Source organism: Strix uralensis, chromosome 7 (assembly GCF_047716275.1).
Source record: "Strix uralensis isolate ZFMK-TIS-50842 chromosome 7, bStrUra1, whole genome shotgun sequence".
NCBI classification, from domain to species: domain Eukaryota; kingdom Metazoa; phylum Chordata; class Aves; order Strigiformes; family Strigidae; genus Strix; species Strix uralensis.
In genome coordinates, this window is record NC_133978.1 from 9069834 (window position 1) to 9085512 (window position 15679).

The 15679-nt window shown below is 41.6% G+C and overlaps 1 protein-coding gene across 5 annotated transcripts in view; it reads left to right on the forward strand.

Moving 5' to 3' along the window:
* The window catches only part of RHOBTB1 (Rho related BTB domain containing 1), a 55283-nt gene that overhangs the window by 16343 nt on the left and 23261 nt on the right, over positions 1 to 15679 (forward strand). For 2 of the 5 annotated variants that reach the window (XM_074874373.1, XM_074874374.1), the window contains 2 exons: positions 13221 to 13422; positions 13780 to 13883. The exons of 1 other annotated variant lie outside the window; for it this stretch is intronic. In XM_074874373.1, coding sequence (XP_074730474.1) covers positions 13231 to 13422; positions 13780 to 13883 — 296 coding nt within the window. In that variant the 5' untranslated portion in view covers positions 13221 to 13230. Of the gene's footprint in view, positions 1 to 1202; positions 1374 to 13220; positions 13423 to 13779; positions 13884 to 15679 lie in introns of those variants that run through there. 2 more of the 5 variants (XM_074874375.1, XM_074874376.1) reach the window with 2 other exon arrangements.

Sequence of the window (15679 nt, forward strand, 5' to 3'; positions counted from 1 at the left end):
CAAACTGTGCAAAGCTAGGGAAGTAACACTTAATATTTGCGATGATGCACATTGTTCTTCTCCACCTAATAGCCTCCTGAGATATGAAGTTGCAAACATAGTTTTTGACACAGATGTGCTCAACTGAAAATTGTTGCAGTCTGACCTGGTTAATGTACATTTGGCTTCTGGGCATATGAAAAATGTAAGTAATCAACTATAACCAAATGCAATTGGATGCTGTTAACCTGTTATTGGTGCTGTTAGCTGGTAGTGATGTTTTAAAAACAACTTTATAACATGTTTTCAAAAAAATTCCTGTATTATTGCTACAGGACTGTGCAATGTGTGAGTCCAGGGTGCTGTGAGAGAGTATTTTCTTTCCACCAGTCACAACTATGACAGAAAAGTTCCCTTAGCTGCAGCAGTTGTGCCTGTGTCCCTTACTGGTTATATTTTTGTTGATGTCAAGTGGTAAAGAGAAGAGCCAAAGAGCAGTGTTTTAGCAGGGAGCCTGGGCTGAGTTGTGAGCGCTTTTCCCGGTTACAGACAGGGCCTTGAGCCATTTTCACTGGTTAGAAAACTCCCAAGTCTAGATCGTCAGCTGAAGAGAAGGCGGCGAGGGGGTTTGTGGTTTAATTGTGCGTGTCCGTTTTACACGAAGGGTTCAAATATTAGTGAAAATAGAGCGAAGTAATTTCAAACCACAGCAGCAGCACCTGCACTAAGAAATTGCACACCCCGCGTAGGGGATTGCCCAGGGAGGCCCTCGGGACCTTTGCATCGTTAGTGCACACACAGCATGTATATAGTGTGTGTGTGTGTGTATATATATAGATATATATACACGCGGGGGGGGGGGGGGAGGTGTTCAGTCATGTTGGGACGAGTTTCGTGTCCGACTTTCCGCCGTGCGAGGCGGCGGCAGGAAGCCCCCGCAGGGTGCTGGTGCCCGGCGGGCGGAGGAGGGCAGAGGGGGACGCGCCCCCGGGCGGCCCCGCCGGCGGTTGCGCGCTGTCTGCGCGGGCGGCGGGTCGGGCCGGGCCGGGCGGAGGCGGCGGGCGCGGCTCCAGCCGCCGCCCCTTTACGCGCAGCCCGGGTTTCATGAATGAAATCCAATCGCCGCGCTAAAAATAGAACGCGGGGCCGCAGACGTCACAATGCGCGCGGCTCCCGCCGCCGCCCGGCCGCCCGAGTCAGCGCCGCGGGGCGGGCCGGGCCGGGCGGAGCAGCGCCGGGGGCATGCTGCCTCCCTGCCGAGCCGGGCTGGCTCCTGCCGCTGCCCCGCCGCCGTAAGGAGCAGCGGGAACGGGGCGCGGCGGCGGCTGCCACCCACCCCGTCCCGTCCCGTCCCGCGGCGAGCACCCCGGCTGCCGGGCATCCCGCCCTCCCGGGTAGGTCCCGCGTCGCCCGGGCGCGATCGCGTTCCGACCCGCCGGCGCAGCCTCCGCGGCCGCGCGTGCGGGGCCGGCAGCCAGCGGCTCCCCAGGGGGCGGGTGGCGGCGCCCTGCGCGTCCCGTCGCCCCGCAGGTGCGCTCCCGCCTCGCCGGGAGAGGGAAGAGGAGGGTCCCTCCCCTCCCCCGAGGGCAGAGCGGGCTGAGCCCTTGATGAAGCAGATCTGTCTGGCTTCCTCTTCCAGCGAGGCCACAAGGTGCAAGGCAAAGATAGAGGGGTACGATGTGTACGGGAAGCTGGAACCTCCTGACGCTCGCTACTTCTGAGCGTCATTTACGAAAAACCTGGAGCATTTCTCTTTCTCCCTCTTTTTTTTCCCCCCTTCTTTCCCCCTGCTGTGTCTGTGGAGTCTGTTGTGGGTTGCTGTGACAACAGCAGGAGGCTGCTGGGGGGTCTTGCAGCACAGATTATCAGGTGTCGGCGTCGGGACCTGTTTGGGGGCCATACACAGGGGCTGTAGAGACAAAGAGTAGTAGACTTGAATTTGTTAAGTCAACCTTTAGTGAGTATTGTGGCATCCAACATCTAGAGCAAAAAGAAATCAGTCAGTGGACAGCCTGAGGCGGACTAGCCAGAGAGCTCCAAGTTGCCTTCTATTGGTCAAGGCACTATTCAGACTTCTGAAGGCAGCAATATACTTGTTTAAAAAATGATAATAATACAAGAAAGCCCTTGAAGCTCTGCATATGGTCACAGCGAGAGCAAGGAAGTGATGCCAGAATATTCTCAATGACTTTGTTCATCCTCAGTTTGTGTACTATTTCAGGACACACAGCTGACTCAAAGCCAAATGTTCAGCTGGAGCTGCAATAGAAGCTGAGGTGGAAATTAGTTTGTTCAGTGTGCTCGAGGGGAGTTCTTAAGCTACCGGTCTTTCTAGGCAAAAGTAAAGCATGTGGGGAAAAAACCACCATTGTTAGGACTACATTAAAGAGTTGCCATCTGACTGCTCAGTGTAAGTAGCAATTGAATGGCATATATCTCTGTACAGGCTGTATTTCAGGATTGGGAGTCACAGTACATGGAAACAGAACAGCTTAATTTCTTTTCAGTGTTTTTCTGATGTCCTCTCCCATTAGGTTATGCTTTTCTTTTATGTGCAGGTTGGATTTGTATGCCTGATTCTATGTCTCAGATATACAATCTATCTATACACTATTAACAGGAGAAAAAAAACCAAACTGACCTGGTGAGTTCAATACTTGTACTAAGGTTCTTTATGTAAGTGACATAATACTTAAGCAGCATAAGATCTGGGGCAGGCTCAGATGCGTAGAAGTATTTTTATCCAAGAAGAAATAAACATCAATTTTAGCTCTGGGGAGCTTTCAAAACTCCTGCCCTTTTAAAACTCCAAGCTTCACAAATACTGTAGAGCATTAGGCTGAGAGGAAGAGCTGATCACTTGACCAGTAAATCCCAATGTTTGATTCTTTGCTAATACATTTTATTTGCTGGAAAAATGCTTAAGTCCTGCATCCAGATGTTGCCCCGTGCTGAAGGAGATGAAAGGACAGAGAAGACTTGAAGTAGGAGAAGCAAAGGAGCAACAGGTGTTTGACACATTCTTCCCTTGCTCCCATCTATTCTGCCAGAAGAGTACGCAAATGCGGAACGAAGTATGTGCTTGGGAGGGAGGGAGAGGAAAGGCTTGAGCAGTCCTTGCCGCATACAGCAGACTTGCAGAGCAGCTCATACCAACACTAGTCAGAATGGTGTGAATGTACCCTTGGATCATTGATTGGTTTCCATAGAAGAGCTCAAAACCTTGTGCTGAAGGAGTGAATGGTGGCACAGGGTCTGAGCTAGAAGTGGTGCAGCCTGCAGTACGTGTGGTGATAGTTGAGCCCTTTGTTTACAAGAGGGATGTTTGTGAAATAAAAGTATGGATTCCCTTTGGTTCCCATCCAACACCATTCTAGTTTTCTGTTTTCCTCTCCTTTCTGCCTGACGTGAAAGACACAAGATGGCAATTTCTCTTTTCCTCTTTAATTATTTTTTTTTCTTCACAAATGAGTGTCTGTGTTGCACTAGACATTACAGGTAAACTCTACATCTACTCTCCTCCTGCACAATTGGTTAATGTTGCTGTATTGGCATTTGAGATAGAAATGCAGAACTTGACACAAGATCTGAAAGTAGCATTTATCTGAAGTCTGCCATCCTGAAGTATTTACTATTCTAGTCAGTGTTTAGGCCTTTGGGGGTTTTTACCTGCTGTCATTATGAGGTCTCACTCTCCTTGTGTAGCTTCCTTGTAGCAACCACATATGGGAGTGAATAAAATCATATATAATGTCTTTCTAACGTCACTGATTAACAAAGAGGAGAATGCGTAAGAAATGTCACATAAAGTTCAAGAAACAAGAGCCTAATTCTGTCTTTTGGAAGGAAAACAAGCACAGAAAGTGAATTCAACAGCTCTCTGTGCTAGAAGGTCACCAGTGTCCCTGGAATATTTTTCTTTGTTTGTAGCTCTAGCAAAACTTGATAAATATTTTCCACACAGAAATGCATGAAAGTTGGGACAATGCCTTGTTTGGTAGTTATCGCTGGGTTTTTTTCCTTTCTGTACTGTTGACAACACTACTCAGAATAATGTCCTTACAACTATACATACAATGTCAACACCTGTCTCTATAAATGGGTAAAATCAGTAACAACCTATGCTATGTTATCAGTAGTTTAATGCTGTACAAGCTTCTCACGCTCTTAATTACATAAGAGTAAAATCAGGAATTTCATGGAGTTTATTACCATGAAATCCAGTAGTGTTGAATCAGTCTTTTCCAGTGATCCTTCTCCCTTTAATACCAAGTTTTATATGTTATCCCAGATACTCTTAAGCATTGCAGTCACTAAGGACTCAGCTGCAGCTTTGCCTCCGTTATGTTGATCCAAATAACAAGCCAGGAGGCAGAGCATCTGATGCTCTATCTACGTTTGTGGGTTGTGTGATGCAGTAGCAGGGGACCTGGGGATGAAAAAGTTGGTGCTGAGGACCCAGTGTCCACACTGCACACATTTCAGGGGCAAAGGGTGTTACTTCAGATTACCATTAATCTGGTCCTACGGCCTGAACACTCGCTCATCAGTGGTGAGTGGCACATCTTTCACTTCAGATTCACGTGAAAGGAATTCAGTTTGTGCACTCTGTGGCTGCACCTGATGCGAACCAAAACATGGTAAGTGCTGGTGACTGGGATATTTGCTTCAAAAATGTGTTCTTGATCTGAACTAAAATGCTAGCAGAGGTGCACCCTTAATCTACTCCCACAGTGTAATCTTTTGTTGCAGAAGGAGGACTAATCTAAGGACTCAGTGCACAATGGCATTTTATGGGTGGCTGCTTTACAAAGTACCAGCTGTTTGGTGATGGTTATCACCATCAGTGGGTATTGTCCTAATGTCAGCCACAGTTAATTTCAGTTTGTGATGATATGACAGATTATGACCCACAGCAATGCCAGATCTTGGTCACTGCCTAGTCCATGTCTGCTGTGGTTGTCTCTGGTAAATGGAAAGAGCAGTCAGTTGTAACCAGGTATATCTGCAGTCCTAACAAAATGCATCTGCAAAGCCAAAGTGCGAGCCTTAAACCAGTCATGTACCAGCTGTGGATTATTTCCCTCTTTCCAGGGGTGGGTCCAGTGTGGTCACCCTTCCTCACATCTCTCTGCACAGCAAGAAAGAAAAAACAAAAGGAGACACAAGGGACTGTCCTGTGTTGTGGACTGTTCTTGAGGTAGACTCTGAAGAATTGGTGAAGGGAGGGAGTGTGTGTTGCAGGCTCTCCCACCGTATAGAAAGCAGTCATCCCAGATTCTCACACACAAGGTTTTGAAACAGTTAAATGTCCTTCACCTGCTCTATGGATTAATTTCTAGAGAGATGATCTCATGACAAAGAATATTGGAAGGTATGTCAGAGGTCAAAATAATGTGTAAACTGCTCAGTGTAATCAGCTTGTTGATTTCAGGTCTTCCAGAACTTGTCAGAAAATTGCCATAGTTCAAGTCTAATGCTGAGCTTTGCATTTGGATCTGTATTTGGTCTGATAGACTGTGAGTGTGTATGACACAAGGACAGATCTTGGTACTGCACATTTTCAGGAGGCTCAAGAGAATCTGCTATTGCACCTAAAATTGGATGTTTTCATGCTTAGCTATTGAGCTTCAGGGCAGGATGTTTTATACAGTAAAGTGGGAAGAATTTGTGTTTTGCTAGTATCTCTGATTTTTGGTCATCTAAGAAAGTGATCATTCTTGCTAATTGAAAGATGGTGTGTCATCACAGAGGTAGGTCGGGCTTGATGAAGGGTCCTTGCAGGGACAGGGAAGTGATCTTGCCCCTTTACTCAGCACTGGTAAGGCCGCACCTTGATTACTGTGTTCAGTTTTGGGTCCCTCACTACAAAAAGGACATTGAATTACTCGAGCGTGTCCAGAGAAGGGCAACGAAGCTGGTGAAGGGTCTGGAGCACATGTCGTACGAGGAGCAGCTGAGGGAACTGGGGTTGTTTAGTTTGGAGAAGAGGAGGCTGAGGGGAGACCTCATCGCCCTCTACAACTACCTGAAAGGAGGTTGCAGAGAACTGGGGATGAGTCTCTTCAACCAAGTAATGAGTGATAAGACAAGAGGTAATGGCCTCAAGTTGCGCCAGGGAAGGTTTAGACTGGATGTTAGGAAGTATTTCTTTATAGAACGGGTTGTTAGGCATTGGAATGGGCTGCCCAGGGAGGTGTTGGAGTCCCCATCCCTGGAGGTGTTTAAGAGTCAGGTTGACATAGCACTGAGGGATCTGGTGTAGTTGGGAACTGCCAATGCTAGGTTAAAGGTTGGACTGGATGATCTTCAAGGTCTTTTTCAACCTAGATGATTCTGTGATTCTGTAATAACTAGCCTTTAGAAACAAACAAATCTGGAGTCAAGCATGCTGAGAAAGAGCAGACAGACAGGCTTCTGAAACTACAAGCCATGAATTATTATTCCCTGTCTCTACAGTTTCTACAAAGGTTGTGGCGATGATTTGACTGCAAAGTATTCTAGGTAAACATAGAGACGTCTGTTCTGTCTTCAGCTTTACATCTACCTTAGAGGCTGCTCCCTTCATTTCTGTGTGTGGCCATGATCAATTTTTTTCTCCCTTTTAAGCAGGAGGGATAAGGCAGGGATTATGTCAGCTGAATGGAAGATTCTGAGAACTTCTTTCTTCCAGCAGGTAACACAAAGTAAGGGGTAGCATCCAGGATTATATCTGATGCTGTTGGCCAAAAGCTGTCATGAAAGCAGCTGATTCAGGCAAGCTAAGTGGTGTCTGTCTTGATGACAACCTCAGTACTTGCCTTCTCCAGCTGTTCTAAAATTTTAGCAGTATTCTGTGGGATTTATTTCTTTGTTGATACTGGCGCTAAGCGGAAACGCCCCAGTTATCCCAGGACAGCTGAAAAAGGGTAGAACCAGATTCTGTCCTTGTGGAAGATAAAGGTGTTCCTGCTGACCTGAGCTCTCCTTCTGTGGGCAGCAACAGCCAGGGTTATTTCATTTATCACCTCATGCAGTGAAGCAGCACTTCAGTCAGCTACCCTTCTCTTTATACCCATGGTAGATCCAAGAGTTAGGTTGGACTAACCAAGGTCAGGTTAACTTTAGAATACAAGGGCTTTTCTCCATTCCCAATCGTTGGCTGTATCTGTTGTCCTCTTCTGTTGATGGGCCAGGTAGGGCAAGTAGTTGATAAATTCCAGAGTTAATCTTGAATTTCTTCCTCCCGTGTCAGTGTCTTCCTTTTCAGTCTTCCATGTAAACTGCCAGAACTTTAAATAATAGCAATAGGGCAATGCCTCTTCATCCTGGATGAGAATCCAGCCTGATATGCCTCATGCCCATCTTTGTACCCTGTAACCTAGTGATCTGATCCCATCTTGAGTCTTGTTACCCTTTGTCACCAGCTGGTTCTTTGACACTGACAAGGAATAGTTTTTAAAGCAATCTCCCCATCGGCCCTCCTGCAATCTAATAAAATACTGATATTAATTTATACCTTGTGAAAAATATTTTGTGATGGTCTTTCAGTGGCTGGTAATAGTTTATCTGTTACTTGATACCATGTTGTGATTTATTTCACAAATATACTTGATGGGGCTCTAAAATCATTGATTAAATTAAGCCAAACCACAAAACAGCCTTTTGGCCCTTAACTTTCTCCAGATCAGAGCTGTCTGTGAATTCTGTGCTCTTGCACAAATGACAGTAAGTCCCCCTGCTTTTTCCCCTGACATATAAGTGTTAACCCATTAAGATTCTGAAACAACACATGGCAGGTTGTATATTGAGAACGAACATTTCACACGCTTGTTCTGGCTCATGTGCTCTTTGGTCCTTGCCAGTGTGCTGGTGCCTTGGGATTCTTCAGTGTAAGGTAGTGATTTCAGTGCCTGAAGAACTTGGCATTTTGCATCTCCTTTTCCAGTTTCCATGGTTGCAAGCAGTAATTTTGCAGCTTGGGGATGGAGGTAAGAGCATTGCGTAGTCCTGTAAATTTTTTTTATACTCCTTTTGATATGTTATTGCATAATGGCTCTCTGAAGGAGTCACTACAAAACTCCAATAGACTGAAATATGGAGTACCTACAAATGCTCTTTCATGTAGTTTCAAAAGGGTGTGTTTTTCAGGGATGAATGTTGATGGTCTTACTACCTTACTGGTGGCCTGAGCTTTTCAAATAATTCCCACTTACACCATACATATTAAGTGGTGGTAGATTTTGGTGTCTCTTTCCATTAGATTCCTTCAATAAAGTTGTGATGTTGTGATTGTGGTTGGCAACCTGTTTGTTTGAAGAACTTCCTGCTTTGGTCAGATTACTTGAGACAGGTTGGAATTACTAATTTTTTTCTATGGAATAAATTAAAGAAAAACTTTACTGAGGAGGCAAGGTTCTTACATGGTGTCAGTCTGAAACTTCAGTTGAAGCTTTTCCCTTAACACAAGACCTAAGTAACATGCTTGCTTGTTTTCATGCTGAGGTGTTATCTCAGTCTTATGAGACATGTTTAAGTAATGAGCTAAGAAGTAATGCCTGCAGGATCACTCCATAATCACTGATTAATGTAGATATTCTTAGTGATTTTGTTTGTGGTGTTTTGCTGAAGAGAAAAGGGTTGATAATTAGCTACTGCTCTTTGAAAAATATCTTGGTTATGTTTTGTAAATGCTAAGTGATGATTTAAAGTACCTGGAAATTTCAAAATGGGCAATTAGCTGCACAGGCATTCCTGATCCTGCACAGGGAACTCACTGTTGGGTTTGGATCTTCATCCACTTTCTTTCCAGAAGAGAAAAATACCATTATAGCTTTAAATATATTAAACTGCATTCTTAACCAGATCCTAACCATGAACTTATCTTGTTTTATCTTTGTATATGAATACACCTACATTAATACATAGAAAGACTGTGTGTGTCTATTGTGTTTAATCTGCGTACCAGTGGACTAGATAATCAAGTGATAATGCTTCATCTACAGACCTTTTGGAAAACTTCGCTAGAAGGTCAGTGTTTCATTACTGAGACTGACTAGGCAGAAGGATCTGCATGCTATGGCAACCACAACTGTTTTTAGTGATACAACTCATTCAGCAGTGAGGAAAAGCTAAACAAAAATCCAAGCACTCTACAGCAATTTGAGGTGAAGCAACAGACAAAGAAATCAGTGACCATAACCATCTGCAAGCCATGGTTCAGAACAGTAACCTTATACTTCTTTGGAAATAAATCAGCTTTATTTGGAATAGTTCTTTTCTGCTAATCAAGTGAATTAATTAAATGGCTTTATCTTAGATCTTGAGTCTACTTACATCTCTGGATTTTTGGCTGCTTCTGTCTCGCCTTCTGCAAACAATCACAGGTGACAATGTAAAAATGTAAAAAAATCTCTTAAGATATTTTTGAGATCCTGTGTTATTCTTGCAGGTATCTTTTTTCATTTCCCTCCATCTGCTCATCTCTCTTTAGAGCTGGATTAAGCAGCTGAATATTTCGCTGCTTGCTTTTGGGAACAGCCATATTTGATCAGTTCTTTCCCCTGGTAGGTTTCTTGCTGCTCCTCATGTGATGGCCTTTCTGGCTTTCTCTGGCTTTTTTTGGCAGAGACTGGTCACACTTCCAGTAACTTTCCTCTTACTTTACCCTGTTTTGTTTTGTTGGTAAACTAAACTATTGCAGGTTGTGGGTTGGTTTTAGCAAGTTTTTCATTGGTCTTGGAATTTTGTGCTGGTTTTTTTTTAATTAAGCTTTATATCCACTGGTTTGCTCTTGTCTAACCAGTTTTGTTTCAGTTCCAGTTGGTCCTCCCAGATGTTACTAGACTTTCAGAGCTCAAATCTAGATTTTTTTTTCAATTTAAGTTTTGTAAGTACATGTTTTGCATTTTTAATCAGTGTGATTATATAATAGGTTTAACACAAGCTTAACCTAGAGTCTACCTTAAAAGAAACTAACTGTGGCTGGATTTTTAAGATCTTGTACATATTCCTGGCTTTAATCATTCCAGTAGCCAGAAGGCTTCTGGCTACATTTGTAAGCATTTAATCCACACGTTTTGCTAATTGTTTATGCTGTAATTTGTTGTTAGCATCTGTTTTTATTTGAGGTGTCTAAATATCTGTCCAGGATTCTACCAGTCTCTTCAGGAGTTATTTCTGTTTTAATCCCTTTCTGAAAACTAGTGAACAATATTAAAATGATCTGCATTTTTAATATATAGATACTCTCTATATGCTGGAGTGGATTTAAGAACTTTCTTTAACACACCACAAAGCTCTAAATTTGTTTTTATTCCCAGTTTATTTTAATCTCTCTCCTGTGCAGTATTGAGTCACACTAAAAATATCTTCATTAGACTGCCATTGATCTACAACTGGGCATTTGGGCATGCTGTGTCTGAGTTCTGCGATAGCTTTGCTTTAATTAAGTTAGCAAGTATATTGGAAATTTTTAAAAATAATAATTTTTAAATTTTATTTTCATGTGTTCCTTTTCTAGGATTCTCAAATAGTTGCATTGATTTCTCTTGTTACTTTTATTTAGATTTGTCTATTTAAATAAACTCACTTTTGTTACCCTCTTGGAAATTTTTTTTAAGATTCCAGACTCTGTATTAATACATATTTTGTGACTGACTGAAGTGCATTTTTGCAGAACTACCATTTAAGAACTTTTGAATAATTTTAAAATTGGGTTGTTATATACAACCTCAGCTAATCTGTGTAACAGCATTTTAATGGAATATTGGGTTGGAAGAAAAATTGGTTTGGCATCCCTCGGCTTGGTAGTTTAAAATCTACCAGACACACTGGCTAGCCACACTCCTTCATTTTGTTTTCCAGCCTTGTAAACATTTCCACATTCCATCTGTGATGTCTAGTCCATGCATGAATAAAATATCAAGTAATATAATACCACATATTATGTCAGGGGGTTGCTGTTTATTCTCAGACTTGAAATGAAACTTTTTTAGGTCACATACTGAAACCTCTTGGGTTTTTGCTACCCATTCAGGGCCCTGCCTTTGAGGCTGTGGTGTACAAATGTGTCTCATTCTCTGTAATGTGGAAAAAAAGCATTGGTTTTGTACTTTTATTTATATTGTGACTGTATTCTTGGAAAGGATGCAGAGGAGGAAAGAGGAGTTAGCTCTCATTTCTCTTCTTGTATTTGGACTCATGGAGATTGTACAGAGCCCATGGGCCATCCAGGTATCAGCCTTGTAGGAGCCTGCATCCAACAAACAGCTGTGGTTGGATTGCAGACAGGTAACTGGAAGTCTCTGTAGTCCTTTACCTCAAGACTAGTAACCTTTCAGGATGCAGGTTACAACTCAGATGAAGGGATAACAGCAATGTCTTAATAGCTTTGTTTCCTTATCAGCTGAAACCTCTGTGCCGACACAGCAGGTTGGTATCACGAGGCCATTAGGGTTTACATGCAGTAGATACCATGCATGTACGTTTGAAGCCATGTTATTTGCTCTACATCTGGCAGATTGCAAAGCTCTAGTTGTGCAACAATGTACTTGTGCCAGGATGAAGAGTTTGTGGGCCCATGTTTCAGTCTAGGGTAGGACAACTCTCTAAAATGTATTCTTGCATGCTAGTCTGTGCTGTAGCGTTTCCAGAAGCATTCAACGTCTGTGAAAATGTATCAGTGTGACACAGTAGTGGCATAAACTCACCCTTGCTCCTTGCTGTCTATGTGGTTTGTAACTCCTTCTGTCCACACGTAAATAAAGATTATAACTGTACCTTAGCCATTATAGCTATTAGCATGCAGTCCATGCCCAAATTTTAAATAAATGGGTAACATTTAGTTCTAACACTGACTTTTGTTTCTTGGTTTATGTCACTTTAAATAATGAAAGAATGCAGTTAAAATTAGTGTTTGGCTAGTAATTACTAAACATGCTTTTTCTTAAATCAGAACATACTGCCTCTGACAGTGAAAAATGGACACCGAAACAGCTTGTAACTATTATTTTAAGCAGCCTGACAGTTAATACATTTTCTATATTTATGTGTGAATGAGATGTGCATATTAAAAAAGGTATTGAAACAAATAATTTGATTTCTTTATCTGTAGTGCTTTCTTCTCAGGAAAAAGGACACCATCACTCCAGATGATTACCTGTGTTTTGTCAGTTAAATTGCTGTCGGTTGCCTTGCTGAAATAATTATTAGGCAAGCCTTCCTGAACATGTTTGTGCCTTGCATTTTCCCTTTTCTGTTTCCTTGATTACAATTCCCTGGTAGAGACCAGATTGCTCAGCAGACTACTAGACATTAGAAAACCACAATCAGATATATCAAACAATGATCCCACATTCCTTTATATGAAAATCCTACATTCCTTTATATGAAAATGACAGAGTGTAGTAAACATGCAGTTTTTAGTTTTCCAAATATCCATTTTTTCCAGCTTACATTCACATCCAGGCATTTGTTCAATATGTTGCCATAGAATATTTAAGCAAATATTTTCAATAGTAACTTTCCATGAGGATAGTATCTTCAAAAATCGCCTTCTCTTCACTTTCCATTGTCATGTGAAAAACAATTTGTAGGTATAGATAAGTATATTTGCAAGTTTCCGCTGGGCCGCTTGGTTTCATTTTAGTCCATGATCTGTACAAACTTCTCCTTGGAAAATTAAGAGTGTGTGGTACATGCAGAATGTAATGGGAGTTGTGGTTTGTAAAGAACAGAGTTTCTGGAGTCATCTTACAAGTCAGTTTTATTGTGTGCATGTAACTAAAACCATGTGTGTGACTTGCTGTTAGCAATGTTGTTTGGACAGCCCTAAATCAAATCCTGAATGAGCAAGATTACAGAAGGCAGGTTGATACTGGTATCCTTCAGGTTAAATCCACTGATGTCTAGTCTTTTTTGCTTCTTGGCATAAAAAGTATTAGCAAGAGGTAAGTTTGTGCTAGCTGTCCTTGTTTCACCAAGATCTGTCTTCTGCAAACAGGCTTGTGTTTACAGAAACCAAAGTTAAAATAGCATGTGAACAGCATAAACTGACTGTGGTCAAAATAGTTGTGCATTTGCATAACTGTGCGGTATTTAAAGGAACGGCTAGCTTACTTTGGTACAGTTTACTAACAAGCTTTTCCTTAAGAGTTTGTCCTCTTTAGGCATCTCTCAAGAAGTTCAAGTAGAAGGCTCTGATTCTAAATAGCATTGGTTTTGCAGTGTGGTAGAAAACAAGTTTAACTGTCTTGTTACAGTTTTTGATAAATGGACATTGACATGGACTACGAAAGACCCAACGTTGAAACTATCAAGTGTGTGGTGGTTGGAGATAATGCAGTGGGAAAGACTCGTCTAATTTGTGCAAGAGCATGCAATACAACCTTGACTCAGTATCAGCTGCTGGCAACTCACGTACCAACTGTCTGGGCCATTGATCAGTACCGTGTCTGCCAAGAGGTAAGGACTGCAGGTGTACAAAATATGGAGCACATGCTGTGAGGTTGTACTATTATTTATTGGCAAGCCTTTCTCTGTCAGGATGCAGCAATGAGCTCACAAGTATTATATGCGCGGTCTCTACTGCAGCCGTGGTCTGATATGCATCTCCTCAGTCTCTCATTCCAAAGTAATTTTTTTTATCAAACCTATTTTTAGGAAGATGCATATTCTGCCTGTTTTATAAAATACAGCATTTGCTGAAAACTGTGTGTAGTAGACTCTTGGTCTGGTATGCTTTGGACCTTCTTACAGAGCAAATTAGAAATGTGCTTATTTGATGGAAGGAAAGAGAATGTTATGTGTATTCTGTTCTAGGTCCTTGAACGCTCAAGAGATGTTGTGGATGAAGTGAGTGTTTCTCTCAGGCTGTGGGATACGTTTGGGGACCACCACAAAGATAGGCGCTTTGCTTATGGAAGGTAAATTGAGCCAAGCAAAATTTTAAGTAATACTTGTAGTGAAATTTTAAGGCAGAAAAAAATTGCAAATCTTAATTTTGAAAAGCAAGGATTTAACAATCAAGGGTATTCATATTCCTGCCTACTGCAAAGAGGATTATCTGCTGCAAGGATTAAAAAGATATAAATATTTTAAAAGCAGCATAGTTTTACTACACTACATTTCCTTGAACAGCCTGCTAAGCTCTGTCAACAACTGTTGTCCTAATTCAACTTTTAAAGAACAGTCCCCAAAATAAGATTGCGGTTTTACAAAATTGAACATCAGCATTCCCTGCCTGTATAAGCGTTGTATGATATAATTTCCTAACAAGCAATAAGAAGGAGAGATGTTGGAAAACATCACTCTTACTCAATGAAATATTGAATTTCAGACAATGAATTTCATGAAAGGTGAGGCTCTTCTGCGTTTTCTTAATTAAAGCTGAGGAAAGGAAAGGTTTTTCTTCTATAAATATCAAGTGTCTGCTAGTGAATTGATTAACTCTGCAAATTCTAAATAAATAAAAAAAATTAAAATTAGTGTAATCTAGATTTTTCTGGGATGTATAATATAACTTCAGCATAGTTTCAACAAGGACTGATGCCAGTGATAGTCTTTCTGTTTTGTTTAATGGTAATTGGATCTGGCCTTGTGGCAGCACAGACAGCAGAACAGCTGAGTAACAGTAACAAGCATTTGAATACACATATAATGAGAATAGATTACCTATATTGGGCAAATACTGATCTGAAGATGGATTTTGGACACATATATTTTCATAACTGACATTTAAGTGAGGTCTCAGTCCTTGCATGTTTTTTCACCTTCTTGAACTTTTTTTCATATCCTTTTCATACCTGCTTCAGTCACTGCAAATGATCAAACTTCCATAGACAGAAATTTATTTTTTTTTCCAGCTGGGAATGCCCTTTGTAGAGTGTCTGTCCCAGCTTTGGATTCCATTTTGCCAAAATCTACTGACTTACTATTTTACTTCTCTCTGTGCTACCTGAGGAAACAAGTGACTTTGAAGGATGACACTCTTTTCTATTCTCTACCCCTTAGAACCGCTATAGAGACTTCTGTTGGTTGAATCCACCAGTTAAATTTTCACACTGTAAAACTCCAGCACTGCATTAGTTGTGTTTTCACAGAGTCATGAATTACCTTGAATTTCGTGTCAGGAGCTAAAGTAGCAACACATCTACCATTTGTAAATAAGCTTTGTGAGTGAGGGAAGTTACTGACTTTAAGGTAATAGTGACCTTAATATTTAGTGCTACTTGAGCATGTGAACAGATATTGTTTTACCTTTTGGCAGCATATGGAGCCTACTTTGATAAATATGGATGTAACTTAACGTTTCCACTAACTGCTCCTCTTTTGATGTGGCCTCCTGATACTCTGCAACAGATACTGTGTTGCTGAGAAGATTACTAGAGATTAGGAGAACAAAATCAGGCATGTTCTGAACTCTGATCCCACGTTTACTGACAGGACGGGAGAGGGAGGAAACAACATACTTAGATTCTAATCCTGCAAAAGCCAAGGAGGACGTGAATAACTTGAGATCTTGTGGGAATAAGCATATAAACACAGTGATTCATTTGTGATGTTAGCAGAACTGAACCTGTGTAGAATCAGGTTTGCTGTACCCTGATTAACTTAAAAAGGCAGTTCTGGAAACCTGCTGTTCTGTTAGTCATTTTTCTGCAAGTCTGTTAAAGCAGAAAGTAACTGGAAGCTAAAGAAACTATTTTATAAACAGAATTTC